The sequence below is a fragment of the Notolabrus celidotus genome, chromosome 19, assembly GCF_009762535.1.
Source record: "Notolabrus celidotus isolate fNotCel1 chromosome 19, fNotCel1.pri, whole genome shotgun sequence".
Classification (NCBI taxonomy): domain Eukaryota; kingdom Metazoa; phylum Chordata; class Actinopteri; order Labriformes; family Labridae; genus Notolabrus; species Notolabrus celidotus.
The window spans coordinates 10142688-10159907 of NC_048290.1; the positions used below are offsets into that span (position 1 = coordinate 10142688).

Genomic DNA, 17220 nt, shown 5'->3' on the forward strand with positions numbered 1-17220 from the left:
TACAGAGAAATGGATTAAGTTCACATTTTCTGAGCACTTTTTATTTTGAGTCAGTGTGAGGTCTAAGGCTATATCCATTTTTTTTTTTAGGAATATATCTAGTGGGTAATGATGTTGTCTACTAGTCGCTTCACTGATTGAAATTGACAACCAAGGCAGGGTCATGAAGTTCCCTACAATTGAAAATCTAAGGTCTATAAGACTCAGAAAAGCCAGTTAGTAAATAATCAATACATACTGTATCTCCAATGATCTCAATCCACCGGACCATTACACAAGCAGGTAAACAGCCAACATTTTAAGACAACCATACCTCAAAGAACTTACTGTAAAAGGCTTTAGACGGGTAACCTTTCTGAATACCTACAGTACAGAGACCCTTTTGAACAACAGATTTCAAACAGTTATGATAGCACCTACATGTTTAGTGTTTTGCAGGGAGTCAACTGACTCAAACATTCTGTAGGAGGCCAGAATAAACCTTGTTGTGTTTGTGTATGTCAGACACAAAAGCAAAGCTGTGCACTGACACAAGTAAGAGAGTAAAGGAACATCTACTGAGGTGCTCTCCTGAGAAACTCTGCACCAACTCCGAGACTGGAAAGGATGTATCCAAAGCATTTATCTATGAAGAGTAAAAACTAACAATAAACTTTCATTTATGAGGATTTTTCTTGATCCATTTCAATAAGTGGGTTATTTTTCAAGGTGAGAATTAAAGTAGTAATCAGTTTTTGGTTATTTGTCAGTCAAGCACTGACAATGCTCCTGTAGTGGAGGTATACTTGCACTGGTTTGCAGTAATGCTTGTATAAATGATTGGCTCGTTCACAGTTCTGTGACTAAAACATCATATTCATACAGCAAAGGTGTTTTGCACAATCATTGGTTACTCTTTGTTTTTTGCCACACAACTGCAGGACCATTTATCAGTTCCTTGACCAAAGTGGGTCTGAATGGATTCAGTTACAGCCACAGGAAACCAACTATGTTATTTTGGGTTGAATGTACATGTCCTTTAACCTTCTGTGAACATTCCTGATACAAGTTTGTTAAAGTACCTTTTTAAAAATCACATAATTAAAGCTACTGTGAGAACTTTTCAGTTTGTCTTGATCCTGTTGCCCCCTGTGGACAAAGTGGTGGACCTCTCATTTATTTACTAATTGTGTCCTGAACAGGTGCAAGTTGTGTTTTGTAACAAAAAAATATCCTCCTGGTTTATTTTAACACTCAAATATGTGGCTCATTGAAAATTGTTCACTGTTGTTAATATCAACTGACAGTAACTGATAGCATGCTGTCACTCACATCGACTGACACATAACCCTGCAGTGGTTTCATACATTGAAAATAACCATATAGAAAAGGTCAATCGTTACGCTGATGACCTGAATTGCTTTTGTAGGTCATCTAGAGACACCAGTACTAATGTCATTCTGTTTCATAACCAGTTTAAAACTCCTCAAAGGAGCTTGAATTTGAATGCAAAAAACGTTTTTCTTTTCAATATCAAGCTCAGAGTCTTTAAAAGAATTTATAAAAGCCAACACTTTCATATGATTGTGTATAATCCCATGTTTTTTGGAACTATTATACTGCTATTTCTTCCTTTTTCTCTTTCAAAGCTTCCGTTCAGAACACCTACACAGGTGTATTCAGTTTGATCAGACCTTTCCCCCTGACTGCGAAGTGTTTGCACACTTCATGCTTGACTGACATCTCCCTGACCTCCATGTGTTGGTTGTTTTGTACTTTTACGAGAAACACAAGTAGCAGCTCTGATTCTGTAGAATATATGAGGTTTGGGAACAGCAAGTCTTCTTCACCTTAACACAGAGGTCTAATCATGTAATTGATTTAAAAGGAGAGGAGGAGTAAAGTGAATGCGAAGTGCACATTTCTTTAGCCGTTTCATGGCCAACAGTTTGCTGCATAAAATTATACAATTCTTTTAGGACGATATGCATTAGAAGTTTGAAATTCCCTAAATGAGGACTCCCTTTGGTAGAAAATTAGATATTATTTAGCAGCTTGAAAGATATGAGAGATGGCTGCTCCATCATCTTTCATCTCTTCAGAGCTCACTGTTCTTGTGGTGGTGTTGTATTTCCAGTCTCAAGGGAGAGTGGCACAGCCGTCCCACGCATTGAATTAGTCAGTACTTAACCCTGACAGTTTCTTCTAGCCTCCTGTTCCTCCTCTAATTACCATCCCTTCCTTGCCAGTAATTAAGTCGTCCCACAGCGGGGGCTTTTTACCAACAGGAAGAGAAAGGAAGTGGCATGGACTCCCTCCCAAGATCAGCCCCTGTTGATTCTCCCAAACTTAGACAGCTGAAGAACACAGATCAACACCCAGTATCAGCAATGCTCCAGTGATTGTAATTGCAGTGTAGCGCCACAATAACAATGTGTTTTCCGTGTTTGTAAAAAACAAATATGCAGAGGTAAAACTCAAAACCAATGCTTGAACAAATTTGTCGCCTTGTACAGATTCTGCTACAAAGTTAGATTTGTTCTTTCTTTGTACAAGTCAGCATCTCTGTGATATTTTTCTGCCCCATATCTCATACTTCTAGTCCCTAAGGATAAAAGAGAAAAAAGTTTCTGAGAGAAAATAATGGTCCGATTGGTGCACATCAGACACAAGCTGTGCTGTAATTTCAGCCTGCCTGATTGGCTGAAGTGAGCGCTCGAATTCCAACTGTTGGAAGTGGTTCCTGCTACAGTCAGCAAATGGGAATTCACGTCTGCTGCCAGAGAGCACAAGACAACCGCCAACATCCTCTTTGGTGACAGAATGCTCATGAGTCATTCAATCTAAATGTTCACAATTACCTCCTGACAATATCATTTAGAAAATGCTCAAAATATGTATGTTGTGTAGAAAAGGCAAGTTTTGTGACTAAGTGCCGGCTCTAAACCCAGGGACAATGGTTTAGCACTGGAAAATGATTCTGGTCTTGAAATTGAAGGCTAGAAATGATATTAACATGACATATTGCTTACTCATGTTTTGGCTAAAAGACTTTCAACTTTTACTTACAGAAGACTCAAGTTATACAAATACAAAATCTGAGCAATTCCTTTCAAAATGTTGGATTTCATAGAAAATGAACACATGTTAACTGTATTCAAAATTATTCTCTCAAAGAGTAGAGCTCTCTACATCATTGCCCTCCCTGAATATAGGCTTGCTTGTGAAAAACACAAGTCTCCAAGAGTAGTATGGGAGGTAAAACCTTCAAGCTGTCAGACCCTTCTCCTTTGGAATCATCTATCAGTCAGGGTCTGGGAGGTAGATAACATCTCTACTATTGAGAGTACAGGCTTAAAAATGTATTTTTTTCACAAAGCTTATATTACTTTATAAAGCCACTTTATCTAAGCTAAGCCAGGCTTGGCTTAGACCACCCTGTAATTATCCTGCTTAACCAGGGGACTTGATACAACAAGCTTCTGTCTCTTCCTCTCTTTCTTTAACTGTGTCTGTTTGAATGTATGTCTCTATCCATCCATCTATTTCTCTCTCTCCCTCTAACCTACTTTATGAGCCAACCCTGTTACTACAGATGAGCATCAACAAATGAGTCTGGTTCTGCTCTGGGTTTCTACCTGCTAAAAAATGTGTTCCCTGCTACTGTTGCCAACTGCTTGCTTATGGTGGATATTTGCAGGGCCTCTATAAATCATACTACAGAGAATATTATCCAAACCTACTCTCAAAGGGAAAGTGCCATGAGAACAATTTTGTTATTAATTGGTACTATATGAAAATGATAATCTATACCACAAACTTAATTTATATCACATCCATACATGGTTGCACCACAACAGTTTGAAAGACTGTCTCTCTAAAACATACAGCTGAAAAATATTATGAATAAATAAACTGATGTTGTGTCAGTATGTTGGTAGAATGGAGGAATAATATAAGCTAAATATACTTCTCCTATGGTGCCTAGAATGCTTCCTCTCAGCACCGGTTCTTTGAGAGATCACTTTCATGGATGATAAACACCTGATTTCTAAGCACTTCTTTGATGAGATGCAGAGAAGACTTTAATAATAGATGGCCTTTGCTGTGTTTTTTCTGTTTTTGAGAGAGAGATGCACCTGGGTACATGCTTTTCGTGATTCATCCGAGCCACTCCTTCTATGAGGCATCTCTTCCTCACATCAACTCTGACCTCAATGCCAGCTTACCTGTCTGCTCCTTCTTTACTTATTTTGATGCTAAACTCACCAGACCCACTTCCATGTCCTTGCATTTTCTTCATCACACACTTATAGCACCTTCCTGTGGCACCGCCTGATGGCATCTTAGACTCCTGGATGTCTCTGTCCTCTTTCTGTTTTATCCAACCCCCCCTGACTTCCTGTTCGCCTCTCTCCTCCTCCTCCTCCTCCTCTACCTTCGGCTACAAGCTGCTGAATTAAACATCGCTGCAGCCTCCCGCATCAAATCTGCCGACTACTTCAAATCCGCCTTCCCTCCGCTCTATCCAATTACAGATGGCTCATCCAAACTAATTCAAGACCTGAGTCGGACAAATGTTACACCTTGTTTCTGTTTAAAACAAATGGAGGCCTGATCAGCACTGACAGACACATCCACTCTGAACACATGAGGGGACTCAGTGCATTGATGCCTCTGCTTGTTGTTCGTTGAGAATCACATCAGTGGTACAAACATTGTTGTGCTCATAACAAATTAAAAGACAAATTAGGATAAAAATGCTAAATAAAAGGTGAAATGAGTCCCAGGGTGCACGCCTATCTGTTTGATGAACACTTTAAATTAGAGACTGAATAAAAGAAGTTGTTTGCACATGCAAATTAGAGCTGCAGATTATTCATTCAAGGTTTAGTGCTGATCAAGTGTTGCCTGTGGACTGATTATAGTTGGGGAATAATTAAGAGCATGAAGGAAATGTTCAGTTTAAGATATGCATAATGAGCTTGCATTAAATATATAAACGTGTCAAAGCCTGACAACACTGTATAAACACTGGTTTGATGTAGGAAAGAATTAAGCTGGAGGTCCAGGGTAATTTTGTTTATACATGTAACGTATATCAAATAAGGGCATTGATGTAAGATTCAGCAGTAATACATTACGTCTTTACATATATCTTAAAATGTTGACAGATGTTTATTTTAATCCCAAGACATATCTACATTAATGGGTTAAAGCCTTCACTGTTAAAATTATTAATTATATTGCCTCCTCCACTCTTTGTGGACGTGTGTGAACCATTAACTGTGTATTTAGATAGATAACGTGCCTCCATCAGTCCCATTGGGAGATGTGAAGCAATAATACTGTCTCTATAGCATTGATATGTTGCACTGGTGGAGCCAAGGCATGAGCAGAAACCATCAGGTTGGTGGAGCCGCGAGACTTGCGTCACACCACTTCTGCTACCAAAAACAGACATTTAACCTATGGATAAAACGTCTAAGATCCCTCAGGTCCAGTATATAACAGAACAAGGTCTACTGTTGGTGGCTATGGAAAGTGAAATGACTTTAGCGTTAATTTTGGGTTTTGGATACATTTTCTGCTGCTCTGTCTCTACTTTGCTGACCGGGTAAAGAATTCTGCATTTTGCAACAGAGCTGTCAATCACAAGGCCATATATCACCTTTTAAGCATCAAATGAGTGATTAAAACTAAACGTTTCCAAAAGATGAACACCTGCACATAAATGAGCATGATAATAATTAACTATAATGAGAGAAACTAGTTTGATGGGGAAAATGTATTATAAGTTTCCAGTTGGACCCATGTCCCATCTGTTAGAATGGAGAAGGAGGGCTTTAAGGTCTAAAATGCAGCCAGTCACCATGGTCAGCACTGAAAGTTTTGGCTTCACTTGGCATTCATTCACTGACACTGAGGCTGTTTCCGAAATGGCCTGCTCCATACTACTTACTAATGTAGTAGGCAGTAGGTATTGCCTACTACATACTGCGTTTGAATTTAGTATGTAGTATGACTGTTCTGTCCGATCTGTCATGCAGCATGCTGAGCCAGACGTCGCTGGATTTCCGGTTTCGGAAAGCGGAAGTAAACAACGGCGAAGCCGATAAATAAAATGCTTATTTAGCATCCATTTATGATTTAAAAAGTTAGGAAGTGGTTTATATGTAATTTGATAACTTTCACAGCACCCAAAAACGGATTTCCTCCCGTCAAAAAATGAGGAAAAAGAAAAAGCAGAACGAGCGCTGTGCATTGTGGGAAACAGTACGCGAGGAAGACTGGTCCGATGCATACTGAGATATTTTCCCGAATCAGTAGACATCCGGGGAGTTTTGGCATACTGCAGATTTTGCTCTTGTTCATATACTACTTACTACATACTGAATTTTGGACATATCAGTACGTACTGCTAGTATAGTAGGCGATTTAGGAAACAGCCAATGTCCGCTATGTGAAGCGCCCATCAGTATTAACTAATGCCATTCACCGGGCAGTTTGGGGTTCAGAGCCTTGCCCGAGGACAATTCAGCATGTGGACAGTGGGACCTGGGATTAAACTAATCGACTGTACCACAGAGCCACACAGCGCGCAAGAGAAACTCCCATGGAAAAGTAACGCTCTGCTTACGTGTCACAACACACAGCCGTGCCCGTCATGGATGTCCACAACAGGGCAGCTTTCTTCACAACACCGCAAAAAAAACCGCACCAGAGCGGATGTCAATACATGCAATACCCAGCTGAAATATTGAGCCTAAGGTAAACAGCTGCTCTGGAGTATATTGACTATCTGCAACATCAGTTGATAGAATGTTACTTATAAAAAACGTTTTATTATCCCTAGTTGAGACAGAATTACACGCTATCAGAGAGAAAAAAGAGGTGAGCAGCAGGCTTTAGAATAGAAATATCAAAATGAAAATCATTATATTGACATTTTTCTCATCTTAAGGGAAAACTATATTGAATATCATGTAAAACAGTACATCTGGGAACAATCAACTCAGCTTTTATGAGTTTATAATTCAACATATGGATATAACTCTGACTTGCAATTATCCTACACATTCTACATCTGTAACAGTGTATATGATGGCTTAATGTCCTCTTTGATTGGAGTCTATGACGACTACTAAAATTTTACAAATCAGACTTACAGAGCATGTCTGAAGTGATTATGTAATTTCCCACGAGAGCATTTTATTTGTCTTTATAATTGAAGTCCAACAATGGTCCCGTTTTGTTGTCGCCTTTGACAGCATGTTCGCCTAAACTTCATTTCCAAGTCTTACTTTTCCAAAAGCCATTTCAGGGTTTTGTTCCAAACATGGGATACATTCTGAGGTCTTGATGAGCCCTGGTTGGATGACAAGAGCGGCTCTATCAGGCTTCTCTATTCATTCGCTTGAGCATGGCTTTTCAAAGAGTGATCAATCAGAGCTATTCATTTTCATAAATATTTTTATTCTAAATAACAACCCTCATCTCGCTGCTTTGATTACAGTGCAATGCTGATTTGAGGCCTTTAAAATGCATTAATGGCTACCAGATTTGCATTTATATTGGTTTTTCACTCAGGCACAGGAGAACCTGAGATGGAGCTCTGCGACAAAAAAAGACCAAAGAGAGAGAACACGCATCATCTGAGACACATTCGACCCCATAATAGAGTACAAGCAACAGAACCAGAGATGCTAGTGTGAGCAAAACAGGCCATCGAGTTTCAGCACTGACTGAAGCACACATTGATAGGCATTATTCAGCTGCAGGTTGGACACAAGTGCGGTGAAAGAGGCTTTCTTGTGAGTGATGAACACCTTATAGGAAATGTAGACCTGCACATACAATTACAGAGGGAAAATAGAGATTCCAGTTCTAAGATTACAATCGGAGGCGGCACAGTAGAGAGGAGTGCTTTCACAAAACATACTCCAATCATTTACTTAAGAGACATACATCTAGAGAAAGAGGATAACTGCCTCCTTCTGATGTAGCTTTCCCCTTCAAGCGACTGTGACCTGCTCAGAGAGCTAGACAAGAGGCTGGCACTCCCTAAAATCTGTGTTTATCCTTCAAATTAGGCGCAGTGCCCATGTTATTAAAGATGGGGCAGATTTGTTTGTTGCTGATCAGGTTGGCATTGTCCGCGCAGCCTAATCTCTCTTGATAAGAGAAACCCCGGAAAGGAATGGATGCTTTGTCTCTCTGCAAATCTGATTCAAACACTTTCCACCACTAAATCGCAGAGGCAGAGAAAGTCCCCAGGGAAATTTACAAAGCGATTCAGTTCTCATTGCTGGTTAGAGCAGAGCATGGCCGTGCAATCATGTGCCGAAGAAGACCGAGGGTATGTATGATTTCATTCCAAGCTAACACTACACCAGCTGATGTCACTGATTTCCTCTCCTTCACTGCTGGAGGATGTGCTAATCACTGGAATTAACTGGTGGTCCATGATGGGATGGATTCTTGGAAAACACTTGGACCTCCAGGGGCAAATTTCACGGCCTTGCCTCTAATGTATATGATTATTTATCAGACATGTAATGCATGCTCAAAGGATATTTAATTAAGCCTGGTAATACAGTTATATAGTGCACTGCAGGTTCTTACTCCCAGCCTGGCTAGTGGCCCTACAAGTAAGGGATCATGTATAGTGAGTATGTGGTTATTCAAATTAGAATCCAGACAGGGTAAGCAGGCTGTTAACTGGATTACCGAATAGAATCTTGCTCCACTTGCTTTCCTGAGACAGAAACTAAAATTTTACCACAATGTTTACCAATTTAGAAAGCTAACACAAACTACCATTTTTGCCACAGTGTCAACAGGCAGAGATGCCATTTTCAAGACCTCCTTTAGATTGATTGATATGACATGTGAGTCCAGGATGACCCTGATGTCCACTTTTGTTGTTGAGAAATAATTACCCTTGGTATGGGCGTTTGACCAATTAGAAACAAGTATCTTATACAGCCTGGCCATATGTAAGAAAGCTGTGTATTAATATATAAAATATTCTCCAGTGTAAGTTTACATCTGCAGGGCAATGTAATTAAGTATGCGTAACAAATATGTAAGATCGGGTGGGTCTTTCAATTTAATGCTTACTCAGCCATATTTCACTTTTAAGGAGTTTTAGGCATACAACAAAACTAAAAAGTTGTTACAAACGGATATATGAACACAAAATGTAAAAGTTTCTCAATTGGAAGTTTTCTTGGTGTCTATTCGCAATTTGAAATGGCCGTGCACATTTTGGTGTGATACAGGATTTATTTATTCATATGTAAGCATTTTCAATTTTGTAGTCTGACAAAACTACTTGGTTACCTTGATGACAATCACTTTGAACAGTTTTCTACTTACATATGTAGAATCAGAGGACAAGGGACAAGATTTCAGGCTTGGTAGAACTAGGGTTTCCATTTGCCGTCCAACAAGTATTGACAACCCCATTTTAGCAGGCTTTGGTTGTATGCAGCAAAATGGTTAGCATGGAGATATGCTTTGACTGGTATCAGATTTAGTATTTAAATAAACTTAATAAACTTACATCTTCTTTTTAGTGTAGACAAAACTATAGTCACGGATTCCCTTTCGCCATTACCACACTGTTGTTACATCTAAGGTTGCAAGCCAGAGTATAAACAATAACTTTGAACTGAAAAGGAAGATTTAGAAAGAAAATCCCTACCACTTAGCCATTTAATAACTGGCTTCACTGGAAAACCTAAAAATTTAAAATTGAGGCACAGAGGCTGATCCCTGCTCAAATGATAGGAAATGGGTTTAAAAATGTAAATGATGCACACATTTACATTGTACAAATCTAATGTATGTATTGATCTTGCAACCTAAATGAAAGTTTGGATTTATACTAAGTATTTTTTTCATTAAAGTGTAATTTGTGCTAAGCATTGAATCATATTTTCGAATGGTGGCCAATGGCTTTATCTGCCATGCCAAAACTTTGCTGACAAAACATAGGTAGAGAAGTGAATAGAATCTGTAGATTTGTAAACGATATGAATTAAGATGCTACTTGTTTAGAGCAAATGTTGTTTAACTCTCAATACAAGACTTCATTTCCCTGTCCCCTGTCTAGCAATGTTGGCAGAATGTGATGCCACTAATGGTCTGTTAAGAGGGAGAAACAACAAAAGCCACCTGGGCCCAGCAACGTTCCCAGCAGCCCCCCTACATGCAAACACACACACTCTGTTTTAATAAATCACTGCGGCATCACAGACAGCGCTCGACGGCTGCACTGAGTCTATGGAAAAGCAGCTTCAGAAGTTCTGCCTCTGAGAATCGTGGCTCTGTGCAACATCCCACTCTGTCAAGTTACACATTATGCAAATACATTGTTTACTGTTCATGTGACTATATCAAGGCAGGAAAAGCCAATGGGGAGTTGGGGGGGCTGTGGCAAGGTACCAAGAGAGATGGGGAAGTGGGAGAAAGAACAAACTCTCTGAAATAACTGCCAAAGGAACGTGGCAAATGACTCTAACTCCATCTTAGTGTCTCTGAGTTTCTAAGGGATGTGAAGAAATCAAAGCGCTTCATTGTGAGCACAAGGATTTCTAGCCATCTAATTTCTTTACTTCTATGTTCCTGTGTGACATGTAAGGAAATGTGCAAAGCTGCAAAGCAAAATATAAAATGGGGAATACAAACCATGAAGTTACTCCACACATACTTCAGCATTTGCACACAAGTACTGAAGAAAAGTGGAGAATTCAGAGAAATCTATAACAAGAGGTCTCAAAAGAGGTATTTATAGTTAAAGGCTATGAATGTCAATGTTGTTTTTTTGGTCTTTCTATCTGTTTAAAATTGAAAAGTAGGGAAATAGATTGAACAAATCCCCCTTACTGAAAAGTGGTGAAACACTATATGAGCCCTGAGTCCTTTTATTATTATTCTAGTAACGAATGGTATTCACATTCTTTGATGCTAACAATGCACAATATTCGGGCATTCAGTAAACATCAAGGGTTTCCAGCTTGGCAAAAAGAAAACTATTGAGTGAATTATGAATGCCAAGTTTTATGCGTCTTAAAATCTCAAAAAAGGGGGCAGTAGTGCTTCTTGCTGTTGCCACCTGCCAAAACTGAGGGAAGACCGAGAAGATGCAGCAGCAGAAGAAGACTCAGTAACCAGCTAGCTAGCCCGCCTTTACCACAGTGTGTTGCTATACACCAAGGCATGGTATTTATCTACACTCAAAAAAGTTTCCTTGTTAATTTGGGAGTTTTTTTGGATTCCCTTAAAAAAAGAAAAACAGGTTGATTGTGGACACTCCAGTCTGCAGGAAGTACAAAATATTAGTGACCACAAATCTGAGTATTTTAGTTCAGCCTGAGGGGCCCCAAATGGACTATGAAGGCTGGCAATTTCTAGGCTAGGTCCTGTGATTGATACGAATAGACAGCTTTTAATACAAACTGGGGTGCTCTGTTTGTACATGCAAGTTCCAGACTGTACCATGCTTGCATTGCATTGTGGGAAGTATAACATTAAGTATTCTTGCCTTATTATCCATGACTCAATCTGTTTATGCTGCTTCTGTTTTGATAAATCTTTTTGAAAACTATGTCCAGTAACTCTCTAAAGCAAATGGTAGATTTTAAATGGTGAGTGTTAAAATGTAACTTACTTAACGCAACTTCAAACAAATTAACTCACACTAGTTCGCTCATAGTGAGGCTTTTATTCTGTAATAAGATCATATGACATTCACTAATTTGCTGTTGTTTTGTGTGGAAAAGTAAGGCCTCTTTATTGCATTTCTATGGCATGTTTTCAAGTTTGGGAGAATTCAATTGCTCATGAAAATTCTTGAAACTTAGGTAACAGCATAGAACAGAAAAAGTGCTTGCAAAGTACTTCAATTATAAAAGAAACAGAAGTTCATAGTGCAGAGAGTGGCTCCGAGTAGATATAAGAAATACACATTTAATAGGTTAAAAATGTTCAGAGTGAAGCTTTTTGCAAGCAAAAAACCTCAAAATAGAAAAACCATTAAAACAGACAGGACTCTTAAAAAGCCTGCGTGGCATCAGTACACAGGCGGAAAGTGAACTCACCTATAAATTTTATATCTGGTCGTAAATCCTTGGCGGAATCTTTCCACAAAGGACAGATAACTCCGAGAGTGGTGGAACGGTCCTCGGTCAGAGATGAGCCAGTCATATTGCTTGGTGACATGTTGCTCAGTGGCCAACGGGTCCTGGCGGGAAGACTGAACTGTTATATGGTCCCATATAAACAGGAAGCAGATGACCTCAATAAACCTCCAGTTCATGCTTTTTTTTAAGCCGCTCTCTGTTCATTCTCGCTCCATTATGTGGAGACCTAAAAGGAGAGAGAAGATGAGGAGGAGGAGGGGAGGAGGGGATGGAGGGGAGGGAGGAAGACAGAGAAGAAGAAGAGAGCCGTTACATGACAGAGTCCATTTTAGCAGCACAAGAAGATGTCACAGAGCTGGGTTAATTGTGTTGTACCATACAAATAAGATAGTGCCCTTGTCATCGTCGTTTTACTGTGACATGATGTGTATTTATTCCCTGCCCCTGCTCAGATTGCTCACCCTTCATGCCTGCCTGGAGTTTTTTTTTAGAAACCCACGCAGATTGGGCGCAAGGGCTGTTACCCTTTTGAACATGAGCATGAAGAACATCCTCAACAGCGTGGCTGTCTCTTTTTTTTTTTTAGCTAATTGGTGTCATGATAAATGCTGACAAGGTTAGGGGACTGGTTTTATGATGTTATGACACCCAGCCGCTAATGTAGAGGAACACCATCTCCCTTTACACAGTGGTGTCAATTACCGCTGGAAGAAACTTTCAACTATTGACTTGCGACTTCATGAATTGTTAAAAATAATGTGGTACAAAATGTTAGCTCTTTCATCAAATACAGAATGGGGACTTAATTTGGTTCCATTAAAGCTACTGAGGGCGGTTAATACAATTTCAATTCTTGACCTACGAGTTCTAAACTTGACCCACTTTACGGTAAATACTTTGGAGACAATACATTTGAAGCACAGCTCACAAATCAAGAAGCTATAGCCGCTTATGTACATATTACTTATGCTAAGACTGTATGACTCGGGGTCTGATATGTGCAGCCTAATCCAATTTATTTTCACTTGCAACAATGTTAATGTAAAAGCTCCCTTAGAATGAAGTAAACCACATTTTGACATCTTCACATCCAGCCCTATAGACAAAATCTAAAGAGGAAATAACATTGAAAATGTTAAACCATCCCTGACGAACATTAATATGACACATATCCTCATTGTGCATTAACTGTGAACATTATTATCCACTTGGCAGAGGAATTATGTCTCCTAGTCACTGATAAGGAAACGATTTCCATCAGTAATTGCATTAAAGAACTTTGGCCCCCTGGCCGTGGAGCACCAAGCAGTGTGCTATCAACTGCTACTGTATGCAAAAATTCTCCCCCCCCTTCATGCTTTATTAGACAATAAAACATCATAAAGAGCAGGGAAAATTTAATGGCTTTAATCTCCTCATGTTAAATAGATGATGAACTGCTTGATTGCAGAAGTTAAAGATATCACAGTGGGATAGTTAAAGGATTTTTTGTCACATCACTGTTAAAATTAGTGGCAGTTTCTTACGATATTTTAAATTACATTTGCATTTTATTACTCAAACATTGCTTCACCTACTTGCACAGGACTAAGCAAATTCTCTGATCTTCTAAATGTATTTCCTTGAGCAGTTTGTTATAATCATACTGCAGTGTCTGAAGCAAAATTAATCCCTTAAAAACTCACTGCAAAAAACCTCATCTGTGAACACTGCGTTTCAGCTCCTGTATATGTGACTGAAAGAAGTCAGTTTGAAAGTCGAAATATGACAATGTATTTTTCCAAGCTAATTATGTAAAAGTAATTTGAGATTGGCAGTCAGAGTGAAGAAACACATTATCTGATGGAGTGAGGGAGATCCACGGCAGTGGATGGATGATAACATGCCATTTGGCAAAGAGGGTGTGAGCACTTGCGAACTAGCCGATGACAATATGAAAATTGAGAAAATGTTGCAATGACAGTGAATAAATTCATCTAAACATGATAACGATTGTTTTCATTTGCAAATTGTTTATAGTGAAGTCAAATTTTCCCAAGAAAAGAAAATCATTAAAATACAAGAATTAGCATTTAGAGGGGTTTGGCAATATGCTGATGATTAGTGAAGATACTTATGGGAGGAAAACTTTTAGAGAACTTTTCTTACTATTACTTACTAACGTGAGTGTTAAATTCGTCATTGTTTCCATATTGGAGGTTGGATGGGGTTTTCTTGCTCTTGCATAAAGCTTCTGCAAGAAATCATGTGGCAATTTTGGCGCCCCCTGTGGACAAAGCTGTACGTCTTATCACTTTGCTGATCCTCAACACGTAAACTCATTGAGCAGAATGTTTGCTAACGAAAATGTTTCTAGAGTCCACATATAAATACCTTGTAATACCTATCAAACTACAACATGCACATAAACATCAACACTTGTATAACTGCACACACACATTCATAATCCCCCTGCACAAACCACTCTTCCCCCTCTCAAAAGCAAGTATTTTTTCTCTTCTGGTCTTTATCTTCTCTTTCTATTGTGTTTTTCTCTTTTCTCATTCTTGACAATCCCTACCATAACAGTCTATTCTCTTGTTTTGTTTTTTTTTTTTTGTTTTTTTTGTTTTGTGATCGTCATTTATAGTCCAACACTTTTTTTCTAACCTTTTTTTTTGTTTGTTTTGTTTTTGTGTACTGTAGTCTATACTTGATAACTTTATTTGGTTATTGCTCTCGAGATCTACTGTTTGTTTTTCTTTTATGTTCTGTTCAATGTCAAGCACGTTTATATATTTGCACTGTTGCATATGAAATTAAAAGTTAAAAAATTAAATAAAAAATGAAAATAAAAAAATAAAGAAAATGTTACAACGGGCAGTTTCTGCAGAGTGCTGTTAATCCCCTAATTTGTAGCTACTCTATGGCAGTGGTTATGCATTAAAAATTGAAATGTGTTCTTTTTTCTGATGCTCTTGTTTGCTTTTGCAGCTTATGAAATCAAAAGTATGGAACAGTTACAAATTCCTCACAGGAGCTCAAAGAATTATGAAAACAAAACGAAAGTATGAGAGAAAAGTTTATACAATGCAGACTTTAATTCTATTTTCATTATAATGTCCATTTTTGTAATGTAAATGACTAAATATTATTAGGGATTGGTTCGACGTTATTGGCTGAAAATGTAAATGTTTTACTCCTTCTATAACACATTTTAAATGATAAAACCAACTAATAAAAGTTGCTTTGATTGACTTATTAATAAGCCTACACATTCTGGCATTGTAGGAAGGTGTAGGCTTATTGATTGGTAGATGATCAATGAGCTCGCCAGTTAATGGTGTATGTAGACTAATAACCAAAGTCAACGCAACTTTACAAACGTCTTCCAACATGCAAACGTCTTCCTACCTGCGTGGTATGATGCAATCGCTCCATACATTCGCACTCTAATTGACAACAACAGCAGTGATTCCATATCCTGCATGCCTTTATATTACCCTTAAGCACTTAGGTGGTCATAAGGCTTTGACTACCCCAACTTTGAAAGGTGTCAAAAGTAAGAGTGGTAGATGCAGATTAATTCTTCTTGTTTGTAGACCATGCAGATGTCAGTTTAGCTGCATATTTTTTTAAAAGGGATTTGATATTGACAAAAACAAATGGATAATTAAAATTAGCTCAAGCCTTAGTGGGGGGTTTTAATCATACAAAAACATTTTGTCATTACACAGTTTTGGACAGATTTCTAAATGCAAAAACAAAATTATATTCATTCCCATTTCAGTACAACAACTGTTATCAAGCTAATGACCCAGAGAGGCTTATATTTCTAGCTCTGTCCACCAGTCTGTGACATGTCTTCAAGAATTTAAACAAAGCTCAGTTGCTCTTTGGATTAAGCTTTGGTCTCTTTCATTTGGCGTCCTCGACATTATCAGACAGACTTCAAAGAAGAAAACTCTGTCTGGTGTTTGAAGAGTGGCTTGATTATAAAATTCTGTGATAAAAGACCGTTGCTAAACAAATTGGCAAGGCAAACAGATAAACTGGAGGACTAAATCCCTACATGTGCAGTCTGGGCATTGTGTAAGGCTCCACAGTCCACTAGCCAGCTGGATTTGTTCCTTAATATCATCATATAAAATTAAAAGTATCTCAGGCACACATTGTACCTTTACATGCCCTTGAAAATGTCCCATTTATTAAACTCATTACTGAACCAGAGTCTGATCTTCACTTTTACAATTACAAAATGAACCTTAACCTAAAAGTTAGTTCCTGTCTGCTCCTCATGAAACCCAGTTTTGCAGCTGACCCAAAGACTGACTCATTTCTACAACCTAGGGAGTCCTTCCTCTCTGATTCCCGGACACTCCCTGCAGTGAGGACATTTACATTCATACGGCCACATGATGAGAGCCAATTCTCAGCGCATCCCTCTATAAGCCAACTTTCTATTCCCATATTAAAATGTGTCTATCTTGTGCCGCCGTGAAATGGTCCTCATCTCATGGTGGATTTTCTGCTTGTTTGCTTTGTGAGTTTGGCAACTGAACATTATCACGCCTTAACAAAAACTATCGCTGGATAAAAGGGGCTCTGAGTCAACAAGCAGCACCTGGTGATAGAGAGGAGAGGTATGAGTCATCAAGGCCACGAAGCTCTTATGATGGCATGAATCTTGTCATCTTTTCATTATGTCATTTTTTTTTCTAAATAATCAAAGGTCTTGTTTTTGTGCTAATGAAAACAGGTGCATTGATTAGAATGGAGCTCAGCAAAGGAGAAAATATTACCATGAAATGTTTCTGTTGGTTTGAAAATCTGTCCTCTTTAGACAAATCAAAGACAGAGGAGTGAATGTGGCCCTCTACTTACGTAAGTGGAGGGCCTTAACACTACAGGGGGGCCTCAACCGGTTGGCAATAATGCCTTTTTCCTGTTGAAGTATTCATCCAGCCACTAGGCCATCAAACTAAGCATACTCACTGGACTAACATCAGAATATATCACTGATGCTGCTCTCAATCAGTGAATGGTTGTAGAGTTCACATCATAAGGGCACATTAGGAAACATCCAGTATACCTGTGACTTGACATACTGTTC

The 17220-nt window shown here is 38.7% G+C and overlaps 1 protein-coding gene across 1 annotated transcript in view; it reads right to left on the reverse strand.

Moving 5' to 3' along the window:
- Positions 1 to 17220, reverse strand: part of brinp1 (bone morphogenetic protein/retinoic acid inducible neural-specific 1) — a 184775-nt gene that overhangs the window by 111242 nt on the left and 56313 nt on the right. The window contains exon 3 of the mRNA XM_034709655.1: positions 12087 to 12354. Within this exon, the coding sequence (XP_034565546.1) occupies positions 12087 to 12304 (218 nt within the window). The 5' untranslated portion in view covers positions 12305 to 12354. The remainder of the gene's footprint in view (positions 1 to 12086; positions 12355 to 17220) is intronic.